Source organism: Phodopus roborovskii, unplaced genomic scaffold (genome assembly GCF_943737965.1).
Source record: "Phodopus roborovskii unplaced genomic scaffold, PHOROB, whole genome shotgun sequence".
NCBI classification, from domain to species: domain Eukaryota; kingdom Metazoa; phylum Chordata; class Mammalia; order Rodentia; family Cricetidae; genus Phodopus; species Phodopus roborovskii.
The window spans coordinates 532,791-553,762 of NW_026126605.1; the positions used below are offsets into that span (position 1 = coordinate 532,791).

At 40.3% G+C, this 20,972-nt stretch overlaps 1 protein-coding gene across 4 annotated transcripts in view; it reads right to left on the minus strand.

Annotated features, from left to right (window-relative positions):
* The window catches only part of Nr3c2 (nuclear receptor subfamily 3 group C member 2), a 332,687-nt gene that overhangs the window by 150,194 nt on the left and 161,521 nt on the right, over positions 1-20,972 (minus strand). For 3 of the 4 annotated variants that reach the window (XM_051205915.1, XM_051205914.1, XM_051205912.1), the window contains exon 3: positions 15,052-15,203. In XM_051205915.1, the coding sequence (XP_051061872.1) occupies positions 15,052-15,203 (152 nt within the window). The remainder of the gene's footprint in view (positions 1-15,051; positions 15,204-20,972) is intronic. The other variant, XM_051205913.1, reaches the window with a different exon arrangement.

Here is a 20,972-nt window from a genome sequence, read left to right on the forward strand (position 1 = left end):
TCCTATTTTCTGAGTCAGGGTCTGTCCTGATCCAGGAGCTCACTGAGTTGGCTAGACTGGTTGGCCAGCAAAGTCAGGGACCCTCTTGTTTCTACCCCACTCCTAGTACTGGAGTTACAGGTGAGTGCCACCAACCCAAACTGGTTCTTCAATGTGGGTGCTGAGGACCAACACAGGTCCTTATGCCAGAATTCCAAGTCCTCCACTGACTGAGCCATCTTAGTCCTGCCTCATTTTTAAAACTAATGATTGCATTTCCTTCTCCTGAAAAGAAAAAAGAAATAAAGCTATTTCCACGTTAGACCCTCATAAGCAGAATTTTGGTAAAAATTTGTTTCAAGTTAGAATTGGAATATCTTCTTTTAGAAAAATAACAGTGTAGGACTTTTGAACTGTGCCCACACCTAATACCATGCGGTGAATCTCAACTGCAAAACAGTATTACAGCTTTTAATGTCATCCATCACAGTATTTGATAATAAAAGAGAGCTATTTGAACAACTGGAAATGCTGCTGACTCTAGGTCTACAATTCTATTTCATTCTTTTTTTTTTTTTTTCCTCACCAGGCTTCAGATCTACCCCTTATTGGTTTCCACTCTGCCTTTTATGTTTAGTGTATGTGTAAAGGCTGGAGTTAGACTCTGTCATCAAAACTGTTGCTCCATGTCATATTTATAGATCATTCCACCACATAACCAGGTAGAAAGATTTGCATATTACATTCCAGGTCCAATCTGACACAGGGAATCCCAGCATTGAAGAATGGTCATTTATTTGATGTCTCATGGGTCAGAGACTTACCATACACCGTCTCCAGACTTCAAAGCACTGTGACAACTCACATATTACACAATCTTACTTTTGCAGTTAGCAGTCAAGATGTTTGGTACCATGTCCCGGAATCAGTCATGTGTCATATAATGAAATAAAGACAGAGCTCATATGCAGCTCATGGGCTGCAGCTCTGTCCTTCACTGTGTACACAGAAGAAATAGTTAATTTTCCTAGTTAACTTCTCCTTAAAAATTAAGATACTGAAGGGGAGATGATGAGGTTTTGACTTGGTCAAAAGACATTATATACACATATGAAATTTCCAATTAATAGAATATAGGGATACTGCCTAACCTATCAAAATTGCACAGGAATGGGTAAAATCATAATGTTCACTTCAAGCTTGGCTTGTGGTTGTATTTAGTAATTATTAACTACGATAAAGACTATGAACAGTGGCACCAGAGTTTCAAAGGGCCTCCTGAGGTTATGATTCTGATAACAATGGGGTAAATTTAAGTGGAATCACGAAAATGAGATACTATCATTAGTCTCAATTACATTTAGAATCAAGTAAAAGCATTTGTCAAACATTAAGCTTTAACAGACCAAGTTTAGAAATGCTGTTTTTAAAGGGAATTTTATAAGCAAGAATCGAATTGCCTATTTTACATATGACAGACAGGATCATTCTGTTACGTGATGTTGAAACAATCTTAAGAATATTCATTCTACAGTTTATTTGTGTGACATAGGACAAATCATTGCAGGGGCTTCTTTCCCCTTGATTTCTGAAATAGCTTCTTACTCATTGACGATTAGTAGTTTTGTGTAATATATTCTAGGTACAATACAGTTGATGTCACATTATCAGATGGCATGGAAGCAAGGAGACCCTTTCTGTGAGCCTACACTAGGCAATGTGTACTTAGGAGACAGTGTTCTGTGACCCATGGCAGGCACTCCTCTCCAGAACCACACCTCTCTTTGTATAATGACATTTCCACTCTTCTCAAGGGCAACAGAAGTGCACCACAGAACAATGCCCTAAATGTGCTTACAGATGGAAAGAATGCTTGTGACTTTACTATTGCTAAAAACAATTACCAGTGTTTTAATTTAAAATTGTAACTATAGTTTAATAACTATAAAGTTATATAAGAGGTATCGGAGAGATGGCTCAGGCAGTAAAAGCCCAAGCTGTGTAAACCTGATGTATTCCATGAACCCCACATTAGAAGTGGCACATCTGTAACCCCAGCACTCCTACAGTGAGATGCCAGGCACAGACAACAGGCTCCCTCTGAAGCTCATGGCCAGCTCATGGCTAGCTAGCCTGGAACACTCAGTACACTGGCAGAAACAAAAAGGGGGCCTGATTGAACAAAGCCGAAGGTAAGACCTGATTTCTGAAAGTAGTCCTTTGAGTTTTACACATATGCTAGTTCTCTCTCTCTCTCCCTTCCCCCCTCACACACACAATCACACATATATACAAACAACTTTTTTTTTTAAGCCTCAGGGATTAAAAGCCTATGTTTAGTGAGTACAGGTATCTAGGGTACTTGAGGTCACATTCTCCTTATGGTTCAGTTAGCAACTGAAACCATAGTCAGAAATATTAAAAGTCTACTTAATTTAAAGAAATATAATGGGAAAATTGTTCAGAGGAATATCCAAACCCATTATTTCTTTATCTTCCCTCTTTTAAAAATAGGCATTTTGTAAATATTTATTAACATTGTTTTTATTACTCTTCCTCTTTAAAGAGAAAATTCAAGGCATATTAGATAATCCAAAAGACAGCCAGTCAACACTTATATAACATCGCGCGCGCGTGTGTGTGTGTGTGTGTGTGTGTGTGTGTGTGTGTGTGTGAGTGATGGTGTGGACAGAATGGGAAGCCCATCCTGTGTTTCCACACAAAGGAAGAAACATCTGTCTGTGATATTTCTGATGTGTGCTGTCATCAGACGTGACTCAACTAATTTGCTTTTTCTTAAGTAGCTTTTAAAATGCAGCAATTCTCTGGCATGTTCATAGTTCAATAGATGTTATTTTTTTCCCACGATGTCTTTCTAAATTTGCATCTCTTACCTGTGGGTCACCATCATAAATTACAACTCAACCTGGGCTGCCAGTGTTCTAAGCCTGGAGAACTAAGCTCCATAGTGAGAAATTTTATTGAAGAGAAAAGAAGAGAGAGAGAGAGAGAGAGAGAGAGAGAGAGAGAGAGAGAGAGAGAGAGAGAGCGCGAGAGCAAATCTTTCAGGATTTCATTTGATTTTTGCAGTAGTTGTACCACTTCATGGGTAACTTTCAAAATACAGCTGATGATTGCTGGGTGTGGTGGTGCACCCTCTCAGGAGGAAAAGGCAGGCAAACCTCTGGGAGTTCAAGGCCACACTGGTCTTTAGAGCAAGTTCCAGAACAGCCAGAGCTGTTGCACAGAGAAACCCTGTCTCAAAAAACACAACATACACATGTATAATATACAGATCTGATGATTAAAAGGCATGCAGATTTGCATGCAGACTGATGAAAAGGGAGTCAAGTGCTACATATGAGATCTTTATGTATTTTAACCAATGGGGACAGACTATAGAGTTCATGTGGCACCGACTCAGAGAGGCAGGCTGAAGGACTATACCAGACTCTGCACTGTGGGTAATGGTGCACATTTGCCATCTCCAGTAACTGCTATAGCTAATGTGCTCCAGCCCTCTGGGTATGTTTGCTTTTTGTCTTCTCAGTACCCAAAGCTGCCTGGATTTCCAGGATTCAGAACCTTTCTTTGTGTCTGTGTGAGTCCTCATCTACTTTAGTTTTGACTACAGCTCAGTTCTCATCAATGATGGAAAACTTAGACAAAGGTCAGTTATTTCAATATTTCCATGGTTCCATAAACATGTTGAATTTTAAATATCAGTAATTGTTTGTTAATCATGTAACTAAAACTTTTTAAATAAATCCTAATCAGATGTGTCACAAGCACATTTAATGAAAAAAAAAAAAAAAAAAAAAAGGAAGAGGAGATTGTTAGAAGGATTTTTAATTTAGTAGTGGCATTTCTATGAATATTTCACCTTTTCTCCCTTAAAATTATTTCTATTGATATTTTTGGTTAAAATTTCTATAAAAGACTATTAATACCTTTCATTCCTACTCATTTTCTAGTTTACATCGTATAGTAACAGCAATATTAAATTGTGGAGTCTGTTTACTGGAGAAATGCTATGTTATAGCCACATTTAAAAAACAACCATAATCTGTACTGGGGAGATGGTGCAGTTTGTGAAACACTTGCTGTGCAAGTGTTAGGGCCTTAGTTCAGATCTCTAGAATGAGGTAAAAGCCATGTGCAGAGGTACAGGTCTGCTGTCTCAGTGCTCATCAGCGAGGCGGGAGGTGAGATGGGATACTAAGATCACAAAAACCAGCTAGCCTGTCACAAAAATAAACTTAAAAAGATACATCTTACATACACACAAAGAAACATAGGAAACACCTACATACACATGAAGAAACATACATATATCATACACAAGGAAACACCAGAAACATCACACACATATTTCTTACATCAATACAAAGAAACACACAAAGCATCAAACACATACACACACTTCGTACATACACATAAAGAAACACACATACATCCTATATACACACAGAAACACAGGAAACAGAACACTCAACCTAGACTCCTTCTGTGCTGATTCTAAGTTGCCCACTCAGAGTATAATGGTAGATTTCAGAGTATTTATAAATCTTGATTAACAATAAAAAGGAAATCAGAAGTATGATCTAGAAAGAACAGGAAGTTATCTTTGCTTTTCTATATACTTTACTCCTTCAAGACAAATATTTAACGTGTCCACAAATTAGCTGTTGTATAAATAGTTCCTATTTTACTGCTAACCAATCCATACTGATTGAGTTCTGAAGGATGGGAAAGCATTTTTAATAGGAAGGTTTTGAAAGCAATCTTTTATTTTTTTCTCAAGTAACTTAAACATATGTGTACCCAATTTTTATCTTCCTCCATCTAAGACAGGCAAAGCAGATGCCTTAAAATTTATTTTTCTTTTGTTTATAGTAGAGGAAGCAGACGGTCAATTATTTGCTCAGTCTCAGAGTGGGTAGCACCACTCCATAAAAAAAGACATAGGAATCTGTGCTGGTGACGCCTTTATTATGCAGCTGCTTAGTGGGGGAGTTCACAGTAAGAATTCAAATGGCTGAGTAAAATCCAAATACTGTTCACTATAGTATTTTTAAGTGGTTGCTATAAGGGCTCTAACTCAAGCCCTGGTTCTTCCTGAAAAACAAGGCATTGTGAGGAAAGAGGGGGTACGTGCCTGGCATCCTTAGCACTCAAGAGGCAGAGGCTACGAGTGAGACCCTGCTCTTCCCCAAAATAACAGAGTATGATACCTCTGATTCCACTGAAACAAGTAAGTAACATTAAGCATTCACACCAAACTTCTGAAAGCGTTATAACCTACTCATCCAATCTGCTCTGACTGTTCAATGTTTCTGACATGTCAGTATGCTATTCTACATTTAGACTCTTTTAATTTTGTTAATATTTTCTGATCTCACTATTAAAAGTAAAGAAAACGTTGTATTAGAAGTGTGTTGCACTGTCAAATGCCAGTGCTTTAGGGAGTTAAAGAGCCCACTGAAGACAGTCGGGACTCCCTTGAGGCCTCAGGTAGTGAGCACTCTTAAAGCTGAAGGGGAAGACAGCTGCCTCTGCTGAGCAGTTACTCTTCACCATCTGAGGTATGTGAGCTTGCTGTTATTAACACCACACGTTCTCAAAGGTAGGGCTTTTTGTAACATAGTGTCATAGTTCATAACTTCGGTTTATTGAAGGGTTTCAAACAAGACCATTCTAGAACGAAACAGAAACTCTTGTCATCACTTTGGCAGCTGTGGGCTTCACTGCTTTGTGTTGGCCTAGATTCCTTTGGATGGGGACTTGAAGAGGGGAAGGAGATGACAGACACACCTTCAGGCATTTTAAGATAACTGCAGGTGGCTTTGAAGTCTCCTTTTGGAAAGGCAAACCTTGCTTCCCGTTCTTATTTCAGAGTAACCGAGTCAGGGGAGGCCAGGCTCAAAGAGCAGGTATTTCACACGATGCTCCTTCTATCTAGCACAGCCCATCTGCCCTGGTAAAGAGGCTGCAGGGGTCGTCGGATGGATACACAAAGGAGTGATATAAAAGAAATCGTCAGTGCATATGTACTCTGTGTATCTCTTTGAAGGTGAAAATTGGGGGAACTTGAATGTGATGGGAGTTGTCCTTCTGTATATATGTTTCTCTTATTGGTTGATGAATAAAACACTGATTGGCTGATTGGCTAGGCAGAAATTATAGGCGGGGCTAGGAGATGAGAATTCTGGGAAACGTAGGCAGATGAAGTTGCTATGGGAGCCACCAAGGAGTTAGAGGTCAGGGACCATTCTCCAGTAAGATAAGACCACATGGAAATACTTAGATTAATAATAACAAAAAAAGGTTAATAATTAAGACAGGGCTAGTCAATAAGAAGCCCTAGTCATTGGACAACAGTTTCTTAATATAAGTCTTTGTGTGATTATTTGGGGCTCAAGGGCTGCAGGTCTAGTTACATGGATGATTAAAATTTTTTTCTTATTTTCTACAGAGTTTTTTTTTTTCATTGTTTCCTTCCCCTCAATTGTAATTAGCATCATATTATGGCTCGTATGCTAAAGTTATCATTTAGGACTGGTGACACTAGGAATAAGAGCATCCTAGCACTATTGTCTTAAATGGCCTGACTTGCTCATGGTGAGGGACCAATAGCTTTAATAGACTTTTGAATTCTCCATGTAACTTCCTATGCCTCTTCTAGGCAGCCATGGTGGTTGCTGACTTTCCATTATTCAAGCTTATTGACTGCCAACAAACTAATAGCTAACTGTGCTGTTTATTTTTAGACTCTCAAGAAAAATCAGCAGGAAAAAAATTCTTTTATATTTTTTTTATAGCTTTGTCCCTTTACTTATCTCTTTGAGGACAGCTTCATCCTTTTTGGAGAATGAATTTCTGTTCCTCAATAATTCTACTCAATAGCTCTACTTTCGTACCTGATGATGGCCTCCCCAAGTCTCTGCCAAGAAAAAAAAAAAAAAAAAAGGTCATCATTCTCTAGAACTACCCACCATTAAATCCTGCCAAATTTCTCTTCTCTTCTTAATCCTGAGTCAGGCCTCCCACTCGGCTGGGTTAATTCCACCTACAGGAAGAGTCCCTTCCCAGTTGTCCCCTCTTTTCATGGCAGTGACCTCCACTAGACCTCACTTATACAACATCAAAGAACAAAACCATTATGTTGCACACCCCTTCCCCCCAACTGGTTTGTTTGTAAATGGGAGTTTGTAAGTAACTGTACAAATTTGCTGTATTCAAGAGAAAGTTTGATTTCTCATTTCAGTATTGAAGGCTTGGGTCCCAGGGTCTTTATTTAATCTGCTCCTCTACCTCTTGAGCATGGGCCTACTTTAGTCAAGCAGGTTTTCATGGGACTGCAGGAGATCAAGAGGGTGTCCCCAGTGTCAAGTTCCAAGGTTCTCACCCATACCATCTCTTCTCCATCTTTACTCACTCAATAAACTCCTCTTCCTACCCTCCCAGGCTTCTGTGTGGGCATTGACTTTCAGGAAGTTCAGCAACTCTCATTTTTAGGACTTCATCATTTTCAAGGTTATTAAATCATACAAATTTCATGATGCTAATTATAACATGAGTTCATGTCAAAGAAAGGGACTAGTCACTTGACTTAGGTGGGGTTGTGAGCTGGTGTACATAAAGCAGACAGCTAACAGCTTAAGAGTGGGTTTCATTTGAAGAAGACATTCTCTCCATGTTTCCTTGAGTCTTCTTAAAGGCTGTATACAATTTTTATCACACATAAGAAATGAAACACAGAAACATAAAATTGGCAAATAGAGATGCAGATTAATATCAAGATGCTACAGAGGTACTTCAAGATGGTAATGGTGACTATTTAAAAGTATGAGGTTCATTTCTTAAGAAAGAGTAGAGACTACCCATTTATTTTAACCATTAAGTCAACAGTATTTCAAATTCGAATTTCAACTTGGAATAGGTAGGAGTTAATTATTTAGACTATAGCAAGATAACTATTAAATTATAATGTGCCCATCCTTGAGTCCGAGCTATTGCTCTACTTTTTTTTTTATGGGTAAAAATAGTTGAGATCTGAGGTATTCTAAGGGAAGGATAGCATATGTGCTAAGTGAAGAGTGTCAGGCTACCTGACTCTCTGAGGTTTAAATCTCAGCCCTGGCCCTTCGTTCTAATTGGGCAACCTTTGACAAGTGGTTTAGGTTATATATGCTTTCGTGGACTGATCTCAGACACAAAGATGGCCAACGCTACTCACTGCAAGGGATTACCATAAGGGTCAAAATGATAAAACATAATAAACTTTTTGTCACAATGAGATAATTGCTCAGTAAATATTTAGTATTTGCAAGAGTTGAAGAAGACCAATGGGCCTTATTCAGAACTAGTTGACATTTTCCCTGTCATGACAATTGCTTAGAAAGTTCAGATGCAAAGACATCTTTATTCAAGAAACTTCAAGATGTAGCTAAGTGACAGGGTTGCTTGATTGTGTGAGGACCTGGATTTGATCCCTAGTAGCACCCTCCTCACCCAAGAAAAGCAACAACTGACAGCAGCCACAACAACAAAACCTTATAAATAAATCAAACATTCTATCAGTGGCAATGAAAATGTTACTTTTAAAATTCCAGGTTACCACTCAGATAGAAAAAGTAGGCACATAAGAGCCAAAGCTGCTCATGAAAATGTTCACATCAATTCCTTCAACTAGAGTTTATGAACAGCATGGCTGGTTAGATGGTACTATATCTCCATTCATTGTTCATGTGAACACCACAGCATGTCAGGTGACACTGTGTCTCTGTTGGTCTTGAGAAAGCTGTGAGTGAAGTCTGAGGGCAGCTTCTGCAAAGGTCTTCGGGCAAACCTCTCTAACACATACACGCTCAGCTCCATGCTTCCCTGTCTCACTCCTGTTCCCCCTTTTCCTGTTTCACTTGTTTTAAGTTTTATTTAACATATGGAAATCTGAGAGCTAACTACATGTTTTGAGGGAGAAGATGTGTTATAAGCAAACATATCAACATGAGCAGTAGCTTTGAAAATTACTGTCTGATCTTCTGATTAATAGTTCTCTAATTTGCCACATGAAGTGAACCTTGATTTAAATTTTAAGCTAAAAGGAGCTTTCTTTGGATAATATTATTTATTTTTGGCTCATGCATCCCAATGTCAAATCATTTTTTAATAAGCTTGTGCAAAGTGTTTTCCACTCTAGAGAATCAGATAAATGATACAGACATACATGGAAATAAGCCCTACACACATACTAGCTATCAAATAATCAATATGTTGACATGTGTGGGGCATCGCTTATGCAGTGTTTAGCAAATCAAATCCCTCTCAAGTGATATTTGTCTAGGACTCTGGACAGGCTAAAGGTCAGCAAGAATAAGAGTTCATGGATGAATAAAAATCCAGGCTGGGATTGGAAATGCTCAGACTCAATGCCTGAAGCTGAGGAAGGCCACACATAGCCAGACACCCAGCAACTAAGCTTTTTCTGCATACACCAGGAAGGAAGGTGAAAGACAGATAGATTATTTACATGTGTATATGCCAGGCATGTTGTCACAAACTCTAATGTCTGTCTAAGTGCCCCTGTCTCAGGCAATTGCATCTCTTGCATGATTCTTAAACCTTCACTTTCAAGCTTGTTTGTTCCCAAGCTTCAGAACCATGCACCTCACTTTTTATTGGACATAGCTGAATGTTCCACAAACATTGAATTCTCTAATGGTTACACAGAATCTATCAGGCTTTCCAACAGTGTATAAGCAAGGCATTTGCTATGGTCAGCATTTACCAGCCCCTCACAATACTGTAAGTTCCCTCAAGACAGGAGCCATTGGCCATTTCCTTATATTTCCTTTATCCCTGCCCAATATGTCCTAGAAACACAGAATACAATTCCTGGTACTGGTAGGGAACAAATAAATGATTGCTGAACAAATGGCCCTTTCCTTACACACCCAAGACATGTCCACTCAGTATTCTGCCTCAGAAAATGTCACCAGGAATGGAGGAAATCACTTTCAGGTTTGGTTTCTCTGCCCTCCAGTCAGAGCTAATGATATTCTAAAATACCTTTGTTATCTGTCCCTCCTGTTATTTCTAACCCTGATGGTTTTAGTCTGTCCTTGGTGATCTCTTAGCTAAATGATGAAAGTGGCCACCAGATCTGTCACCATGGTGGTAAGTGTACCTCATTACAGCCAGACCATAAACGAGACACTGAGCTTACCACTCAAGTGTAAACATCCAGGGGTTCAGTTTTCTGAAGGAAGATTTCAGGTTCCTTCTTGAAATCTGGGAGAGGGAGTCCATTTTGTGTCTCTGTCCTCATTTTCATAACCTCACACCTTGAATTTTACATAGTGTTAACACAAAATTGTGTCTGGTGCCCTTTGTACCCTGCCCTTATCTCCACTTAGCACTGCTGAGTCTAATCTTTTTACAGGTACTTTGGGGTCAGTTCTTAGACAAGCCTTCACCCACCTTGCAGGGTAGCCTAAATATTATGTTTCATGATGTGTTTCCATAGCAATCAAAAATTTCCACTAATACTGACACAACACGTGTATGGAAGACAGAAGCTGTGGTTAGATTATGAAATGTCCCCAATAATTGCCTGTATGAATGTTGGCTCTCCAGCAGGGAGTGGTCTTGAGGTGGGGCCTAGATGGAGTTAAGTGGGTCACTGGGGGTATGTTCTTAAGTTTCTTAGCCCAATTCCATTTCCTATCTCTTCTCTGCTTACTGAATGCAAAGTACCCAGAAACTTCAGCTTTCAGGCTATGCCTTTCAGATATGATGTGTTATATCCCTTCAAAGGGTATGCCCCCAATTAGGGTAAGCCTCCAATACTCTACCTTCTTAAGTTGCTTCTTGTCAGGTATTTGATCATAACAACAAAAAGTAAAAATATATGAGTGTTCAAAAAGATACTACAGTAAATGGGATCAGTTTCCATTGTTCCTAATTTCAGATAAAAGAAAGACTATGGTCAGTTTAATCTTCACACTATTTGTTTGGGAGCTGTGAGTGAGTACCTGGCTTTCCTGCCCGAGGGAACAGTGTCAATTGATGTGGATACCCATTAACCTTATATAATTCTGGGAACACTAGGGGCTGATCTTGTATTACTAAATGAAGACATCAGATGGACATTAAATTATTTCCTTGCTTTATCATTGCCTTAATTTTATATTGCTAGTGGCCAGGGGATGTATTTGAATTACTCAATACCTTCCAGACTGGCTTGCATCTCTCCATTTGAGGTCTCTATTTTGTGGCACAATGGTCAATTTTACCCTCCAGCAGATGTCCTTGCTCTCTTACACTCTGGTTTGCAAGTGCACACAGAAATAACCTGAGTATGCTGCATGAGACACACTTTTTCCTCAGTCCCCTCTTAAAGTTGCTAAGAAAATTCATCATTTATCACCTATACCATTTCCTTAATATATTAAAATAGTTCTATATAGAATAATGAACCAACAAGTCTAAAGAAGTGTGCACAGTGAATCTAACATGAAGGGAATGGGATGCAGCTTCATAGGTTTGGTTGTATTAATATTTGAAAAAATAAATGCTAACCGGAAATGAAACCTTCACGGCAGCTTCACTTTAAGAAATAGACTTTAAGTCTCCTCCTTCAAGAGAAACAGAGGCTGGCACCTCTGTTGGTTGGCCTAAGCTGGTGACTTTTCAGCCTAATAGGTCTGTTTACAAAAACATAAATTAAGTTGACTTCAAAAATGACTTTCCTCCCTTTCCTATTTGATGATTTGTGGGAGCTGTATCTCCTACACACTGCTCATTTACTGTATATCTGCAGAGAAAGTCAGGCTATGAAACAGTGTGTGGAACCTAATCCACTTGGCTCCTTGAGGGGTCACCACGTAAAATACACAGACAAGAAGAAGTTATAGTATTTTACTACTGGAACAGGACCGAGGGACTGAAAAACCAAAGGACAATTAGAAGTTAAGTTCCACATCAAAAGTTAAAATGCCAGCATGAATTCTGGGAGAAGTTCTGCTTGGAATTTACTGAATTTGGGGTACCCATTTTCCCTTCATTATTCTGCATCACATAGGGCATTGCTGTACTTATCCAAACATCCATTTGGTGGCTGTTTTTAGCTGGAGCCTAGCTGAGCTCTCAAGGAAGGCTGTCTTGTCCCATAGAATTCTGACAGACAAGCTGAAAGACTGGTTTGTGACTATAAATATTTTCTCAATTGTGTAACATCCAAAGGTGCCACACAACCAGTATGGCCACAGAGGCTTCATTGAAGGCATCCTCTATATGGATGACAACACAGTATCCCACCCAAGGACTTTCCATCAAACTCTCCCCCTTTGAGAACTGCTGAGTCTAGCACAGTGGTCATCAACCTGCCTAATACTGTGGCCCTTAAATACAGTTCCTTGTGTTGTGGTAGCCCTCAACCATCAAGTTGCTTCAGTGCTAATTTTCATAAGTATAATTTTGCTACTGTTATGTATTGTCATGTAAATGTCTGATTTGCAGGAGATCGGATACGCTACCTCCAAAGGGGTCATTGAGAACCTCTGGTCCAGGAGTATGTTAGCAGCTCAAGAGGCATCCCTAAGCTGGTATGGAGCTCAGGATGTGATGTGACATCTTTTCTACTCTAGCACAATGTCCCCTCACCATTCTTTGGTACCCTGTTCCACTTTAGCTTTAATTGGCTCTCCTTTTCTCTGCTTCCTCTACAAACTGCTATCTTGAATTCTCTGCTGTAGTCTAAGAGGAGCTTAAGGATATCAAACGATCAGAAAATAACAAACATTTAAATAAGCAAGCATATATATGCACACGTTATGCATAGTCACATACACACATATGTTTTCATAACCCCCTTATTACCCCAGTTGGCATGAATAGAATAAAATGGAGGCTAGAATTTTTATGAAAATGTAAGGAGTTTGGTAGCATCTGGGTTTGGGGAGGAGAGAGGGTAGAGGTAAAATAATAAACAAATATAAAATTCACAAATATTAAAACAAAGAGGGCTTTGGTCATTTGTATTTTAAATCTACACTTGTTTCATGTAGTTGAAGGTTAAATGCCAAATTCCCAATTTAGAACAGAATAAATTCTATTCATGAAAGTCTTAGGGCTAGGTGTATGAGTCAGTGGTACATTTCCTTACCAATGCATGGCCATCCCCACATTTACACACACACACACACACACACACACACACACACACACACACACACAGAGCCTGAAGCTCACCATACCAAAAATCTAAAAATGCACTTAACAAACCTCACCTCATCAGTTCTTTAACTGATCTACTTTCTAATAAACAAAAATGAAGTACCGATATTTGGGGATTTCCATATTTATTTATACCCTAGTTACAAAAATAATTCTTGGTGGATTTCCACAGACTATTTAAATATAAACTAAGCAGGAATCCCTAAAAACGTTTCTATTTCTTCAGAAAACGGCAGCTTCTTGCCAGAACCAGGTCTCAGCTCTGACACGAGCTAGCCCAGGCATGGGTGGCGGCAGCTGGCAACACTGAGGCCCCTTCTGCGGCTCCACCCTGCTCTTCTCCCCAAAGCTTTGTTATCAATTCCACTTACTTAGTTTACTGATTGGAGAGAAGAGGAAGGGAGGTCTTAGGGTGAAAGGTACCAAGAGTAATTAGCAAGGTGCCAATCCTGTGACTAGAGAAAGAAAAATCTATTTTTTTCCATTTTCTGAAAAAATCAACTTCCTTCAGGTAACAGACTCTACCTTTCTCAGTGCAACACCCTTGTCAAACTCTGGGTCTTGGAGCTCAAGTTGTCTAGCTCTGCATCCCTCTTGGTGAGGAGAGAAGCAGTTGAGCCAGAACAAAGCCAATGGCCCAGGAAATTCTAAGAGCCTGGCTTAAGACTGTGGGTTACATAATGACTTTTCAGGCATGGCAGCCAATGAGCTTCCCCTGGGCTCCACATGTTTGAGATGAGTTGTCTGTCCTTTCTGACAAGAATCCATCTACTAAGAGAAAACGACTCAACTCCTATTACTAACTCTATGCTGCATTCTGGGACGATCGATAATTAAGACTGTAAATCAGGCGGGGTTGTGGCTCAGTGTAGAATACTTGCCTACATGTATGAGGTCCTGGGTTCAATCCCAGAACTGTGTATCAATCAAATAATGTAAAACTATCCTAAGAGTGAAATAATTTCACACTGCAGAACTAAGAATAAAACTGTGGTCTCTGGAAAAAAGAAAGGTGAACCATGGATGCTTGCTCTTTCAAGTTCCCAAGGCACCCACTTGTCTCTCCATAGACTGCCCTGAGAAGTTAACATCGCAGGGTCTTCATGTGGAGCTTCTAGAGACATAAATGTCAATGACAAAATAATTCTTTCAGCAAGAGTGAGAACTCTCCACATTCAGACAGTTTTCAACATTAATAAAGCCATCTGGCCTAAGTCTGATATTAATTAATGGCTTGCCAGTGAGGGTAGAGGGAAGCAGAAACAACCATTTCAACTAAAGATGTCCTTGTTTACCTGGATGGAAGCCAAAGCTAGCATACACATACATGTTCAACCCCAGCCAAACTTTTCATTTATAGTACTCAAAAGGAAATCTTCAGCAAGAATAAAGGAGGGATTTGGAAGAGGGGGCATGGAATTTGAATAGTTTCTGAGGAAATATTCTGAATAGCACATTATTTAATCTGAGCCTGCATCTCTATATTAATATTTTAATTTGCACAGATGCATTTATTTATTTGCAGAGAAATACTGAGAAGGGAGAAAAGACAAATTCTGCCTGACTACTGAAAAATGCTATTCCAGATTGAATGCACACTGACACAGAATTCTTGTTTCAGACTGACTGACTATGCAGGCGGCTTCAATGGCTCCCAGGAAACACCGCTCAGTGGAAAAAAAGTCTCTGGTAGTTTTTAAGATAAGGTATCATTACTATTCATTACTGACAGATTACATCAAAAACATTTTACAAGAATTTCCCAGTAACTCTGCAAAATGGACTGGGCAAGCAACGGATACTCAAAGAGGAATTCGTAAAGGGAACACGCACATGAACATTTACCTTCCACGGCTCTTTTGAAGAAGACTTTGCAGCTGCCACAGGTCACTACCCCATAGTGACATCCAGAGGCCTCATCCCCACACACCAAGCAGATTTTGGAAGGTCTTGACGATCCAGTAGAAACACTTCGTAAAGTAGAGCTAGGGAAAGAAATCAAGATTTAAATAGCTTCACTGCAATGACATATCTCCTGTTCTGTTCAGTTGCATTCCAAATATTCAACAACCCTGCACCATTGAGTGAATTTAGTTTCCTTGGCCACATGTTGAATGGCTCAGGAAAATGAAGGTAAAGTTATTTAAATCGGTGGGGTGGTACCATCAAGAATTGCAGGCATATAGGCTGGGGAGATAGCTTGGTGGATAAAGTACTTGCTGACCATGGATGAGGCCTGGAATGCAGATCCCCAGAACTCACATAAATGCAGGGCCCACCTATAGTCCTAGGACACAAAGGCAGAGAAAGGAGATCCTCAGAGCAAGCTGGCTAGTCACAGCAGAAAGCTTTGAGTTCAGTGAGAGACCTTGTCAAGGTATAGAAGTATTCAGACCATCAAGATAGGTAAGATGGAGAGTGATGGAGGAGAGACATCTGACATCAATCTGTAGCCTACACATGCATGCATGCACATGTGCACACATATTTGCCTAATGCCTGTGTAAGCATGCACTTAACAAAAATTAATGAAGAGGCCATAAATTTGTACAAGAATAACGATATAGAAAGATTGGATTGGAGGGAGGAAAAAAAGGGGGGAATGATATAATCCCCAAAAGAAAAGAAAAATAATAAATGTGTGAGACCAAACTTAAGTCTTCTTTTTTTTTAAACTTTGATAGATAGCTGAAATCTATACTATCTCTGGTTTTATTATTGATGGTATCCTTTCAAATTAGTAAGCAAAAATGAATTATGTTGACTATATCTGTAATAGCAAGGCTTTTGGGAGGGCGTAAAAGTGGCCCTTTAAGCAACACTCTGTTTGGAAGCTGTTTAAGAGGAACTTTCTTTAGATGTTTATACATTACCATTAATTAACGGTATGGTCGATACAGAATGCTTTATATTCTGATGAGCAACAACAGTTGAGTGACAGCTGAGGTAGGTGTGTCCTGAGCAGTTAGAGAATTGCATTTTTCTGCAAGGTACTGAGGAAATAAATATAAAAACCCTGGTTTCTGCCCCAAAGCTAGTGGGGGCACAAATTACAATGTTTGTGTTGCTGTGGGGTAAGATGATCCCACATTGTGGGTTCAACCCTGCAATCCAGGCAAGGGCAATGTCGTGGGAGTCAGGCAAACATTTACTCAATATGGCAGCTGAGTTGAATTACGAAGCGAGTTAGTGCAATGGGGAAATGGTAGCAGAATGTGCAGTGGCTGAGAAGAGTGCACTGGCCACGTCCAGAGGACTTTGGGTGCTATCTGTCTCAGTTGTCCCCCAACTCTACACACTTCCTACCCAGAGTGAAACAGCAGACAGGAAAAACAACAACTCAAAGTAAACACACCCAGTGGCCACAAAGCTCATGTCATCATCATGGTCCTATGTTTTTCAAATTTGATAAAAGCTGGTCAAGTCATGTTCATACACATTTGTCTAAAAACACTCTCAGTGCATGAACAACCCTGTTGCCAAAAACAGCTGGAAGAACCCACATTTGCTGCTCGGTCCACTGTAGCATGACTGCCTTTCCAGAAAATGCCTTCTCAAACCATGGACTGAAACAGCCTTTTCCAAAGCCATCTCTCCTCCTGAGAAAAGGGCTCTTTATTACTTTTATTAGTGCCCTCTGACTCCTTTATGACATTCAAAACATTCCATTTCAGCACCAGCAACTCTGCAACATATTGGCTGGGAAAACTCAATGCATGCTCAGGCTGACTCACAGGACACTTCAGAGAAAAGCTGCAACTATAAATATTTAAAATATAATGTAAAATCATCATTAAAATGTAATTGCCTTCTCACAATGACAAGCACATGTGGGCTTTGTCTGGTTTGGGTTTTGTGGTGCTGGAATTGAATTTGGCTTTGTGACCACTGAGCCCATATGTGAGATTATATTCAACATTTTTTGTGGGTCTTGGTCTTTTACTGGTCTCTAAGCTTCAGTCGTCTTGGAACTCTTGTCTATTCTGGCAAACTTCCTTTTGGTGTGATCTCATCTAGTTTCATGGATTCTCACATGTCCATCTTCAGAACTTCATACCACTTACCTATGTGTCTACCAGGGTGTCTATCTAATGACACCCCAGACTCAACGTGCCCACCCCCCAACTCCACTGCATCTTCTCTGCTCCTTAGCTTGCTCATCTCCACACCTCGACATCTGCTAAATCAAACAGCTGTGGGTTACATTGTTTAACCTCTCCTTAAATTAATAGGTTGAAATCCTGGCCCCTAACCCTTTAGAATGTGACCTTCATGAGGGCTGCCTGTATGTGTATTCGTTTCGATGAAGACATATTGGAGTTAGGTGATCCCTTAATTCAATGACTGATATCTTCATCAGAAGGGGAAACTGGGCCACAGATACCAACACAGTCAGTTCCATGATCACAGATGTACAAAGCAGACACTTCAGTATGTGTTTAAGGGCCAAAGTGCATCCCAGATTGCCACATTCTCCATGAAGGGCCTCTAAATAAGCATTGCTGATCTTGGTCTTGGGTTTATAGCTTCCCAAACAGAGGTGTTATCCAGTGTGGAACGGTGTGTTTGAATAGTTCTGCAAACTAAGGCAGCAGCTATAGATTTTTTTTTCTAGCTTCTGGGTGGGGATGTGTGTGGCTGGACTTATCCTGAATTTTCCTTGCTCATACACACACACACACACACACACACACACACACACACACACACACACACACACCTGGTCCTGCTCAGTACACACCCAGGTTACTTCTACAAGCCCCAGAGGTAGGACTTCTGTGGAACTCCGAGAAGCTTCATAGCTAACCTTTCTTTTTCCCTTCTATTCTTCCTCCACTCTCAAGCCTGAATACTGTGTTCATCTCATCTATCCTTTGCCTTGAGAACATTCCCAAACTGCCCCACACACTTGCAGCCAAACAAGGCCATAGGGCCACTTTGTTCCCTTCCCTCTCTCCCATGAACTCTCTACAGGAGCAACACTGAGCTCCTTGCTGCTCTTAAACCAAACAGTGTGCTCCTTCCTTAGAGCCCCTTCCTTACTGGCTGATCCCTCTTTATCTAGATATCAAATGACTTGGTATTGTTTGTCAAGTTTCCTGTACTCTCTTTGCTGTCTGTACCATCTACACAAAATCTGCAAGCACAGCATGAACCCTAATTCATTTGTGGTTTTCACTTATCTGTCCCCCTTTCAGGGATGGACACTGATATTCAACAGGCCTCTGATATAGTTGTGGTCTTACACATTCCCCAAAGGCTGTGTGGCACTCTTCACAGACAGTACACCTTTAAGAGGTGGGGCCTAGTGGGGCTAAGTTATGTTGTTATAGGATGCCCTTGAAGGGGAAATCTCAATTCCCCCCCTTTCCACTTCTCTGCTTCCAGACCACCAAGAGTTGAAGAAGCCTCCTCCGCCATGCCATCTTACATGACGTACTGTGTTACCACAGACCCAAAATGGCACAGCCAAGTGATAGTGGATTAAAATACAAGCTAAAGCTCAAGTCTTTCTCTTACTAACAAGGTATTTTGTTACAGCCAGAAAGCTGAATTACACAGCACCCAGACAACACATGCTTCTGAGCCATCAGGTAGCATCCTCAGCAGAGTCACCATGGAACCCACTATGCTATCAAGTTTGACAGCCTGCTGCTGCCTTTGACCTGCTCATCAGTAGAGAAACAACGTGACAGAATGGCCAAGCCTAAGTGAAATGTCAGAGAGTGCAGCATAACCAGGCCCACCACGGATGTGGACTAAAGATCACAGCAATCAGTCTGTTATATTAAAAACATTCCCCTCCTCCTCTTACTTACATCTTCCCACAAGAGAGTATCAGCTTTGCCTCTATCTGCCTCGGGGTATCTGCCAGTGTACTGAGCTTTCTCATCCCATGTCTAACACATGTCTTCTCTCATAGGCTCCTTCCCATCTTGCTCAACAACTTCACACTTCTACCTCTGGTCATCTTTCCATCTCATTCCCACACCCCATCTCTTAAGGGTCTTATGCACAATGTGTCTTCAAACAGCTTTCATCTGATATCAAAGTCTCTACAATCAGTTCAACTCAGGCTTTTCCTTCTTTCCATAACATTCCTGTTTCTACTTACTGTGAACTTCATAATTGCCCTAGGTTCAGAACCCTGTTTGTCTCCTTTTCCACACTTGGATATTCTGGAAGGCTATTAGCACTTTGGAATTACTCAGGGTCAAATCCTGTATCATTGTCTCCTTTGTTTACAATGGACAGTAATAATTACAATTACATTAGGCTGCTTCCGATATGCCCTGTAGCACCGTCTCTGTCTTTTGATACTTTGCCCTTTTGTGTCTCCTCTCATGGCCTCCTTTGCCTTGGGGCCATCAGTGAGTAAAATACAGTCTATCTGACCATAAGCACTGTGATATACTACGATAGTAGATACTAACTGGCCTGCTATTGAGGGACTAAAGAGGGTACCATATACAGGATGGAAGTGCTAGAGAGAGGAACCATTCATGTCCCATGTAGGATGGAGCAGAACAGTTTGAAATCTCCTCAAGGTACTCTGAATATTGTGTAATTAAAAACCCAAGGATTTTTTTTTATTTTTGGGAATTTTCCATTTAATATTTTCAGACTATAGGTAAGATAACCACAGCAAGTGAACCCAAAACTGCCTAGGGGTTATTGCTCTCTTCCGCCACTAATCAAACTAGCTGGTTATCAAATGCTGCTCATTTCAGCCTCGCACACTCCTACCTCTTTTCTGCACTCCACCGCTGCACTAGCTCAGGCCTTGGGCAGTTCTCAAGACTCTTCTCTATCTCTGGCCTTAACCCCATGCTTAGAGATGTGCCATTGTCACTGCTGTGTGTCACCATCAATGAAAATCTTGTAGGATATATAAGTTCTTCTCCCTATGATTAGCCTTCTCATAGGTTTCCCTGTAACATCTAGTCTTCCGTTCACACATTACTAAGCCTGTTGAGGGGTCTGGATGGCCATTTATGTAAGGGCATTTTCTTCTCCTTTCCCATCCTCAACGACACACACAGTTTTGCGGGGCCTGTCCAGCTAGCAGGTTAGCCCTTTCTTCTTAACTTCTTGGCAGTATGGGAACACCTCTTCTTCAACAGACATCACATTGTCCTTGCATTAGTGACCTGAGAACTTATCCTAATCGCTCTAGGACAAAAAGCCACTGACCTGGGTTGGCATTGTTTACTGAATGAATACAATCACTTTATAGGAGAACATAAATTTACAGAGGGCAATTTTACAGAAGGTAAATTAATAAGGCCAAGGTTATAGGTTCAATTCTCATGCAGTTGATTTAGCTTCAGAGAGAGAGAGAGAGAGTAAAAGAGAATATGCTTACCCAAAACAAATTAGAACAAACAAAGACCTCAGGACAGGGACAAGGACAGGGACTGACCTCCTAAACAGCTCAATCTCATTGTCCCATTATTTGGGGAAAGCTTTTCAGTGTATTATCTTTTATGGAGTTATCTTTGGTGATAAGTGAGTCATTAAAGTTGGGGGAGGGGGAGGCAATACTTCATGATCGAGCCACAGTTCATAATACGTAGCAGTCAGAAATTCAAGAACCGAGGTTCAACTTAGAATCTGAACTGTGCAAACCAAGTTACAGATGAAGTTACCTGATAAGGGAAAATTCAAGAATACAAATGCTTTGGTAAACAAAATTCAAAACATAGTGATGACTAATAAGAGGTCAACAATTAAGTGGTTATTGATTGATACGG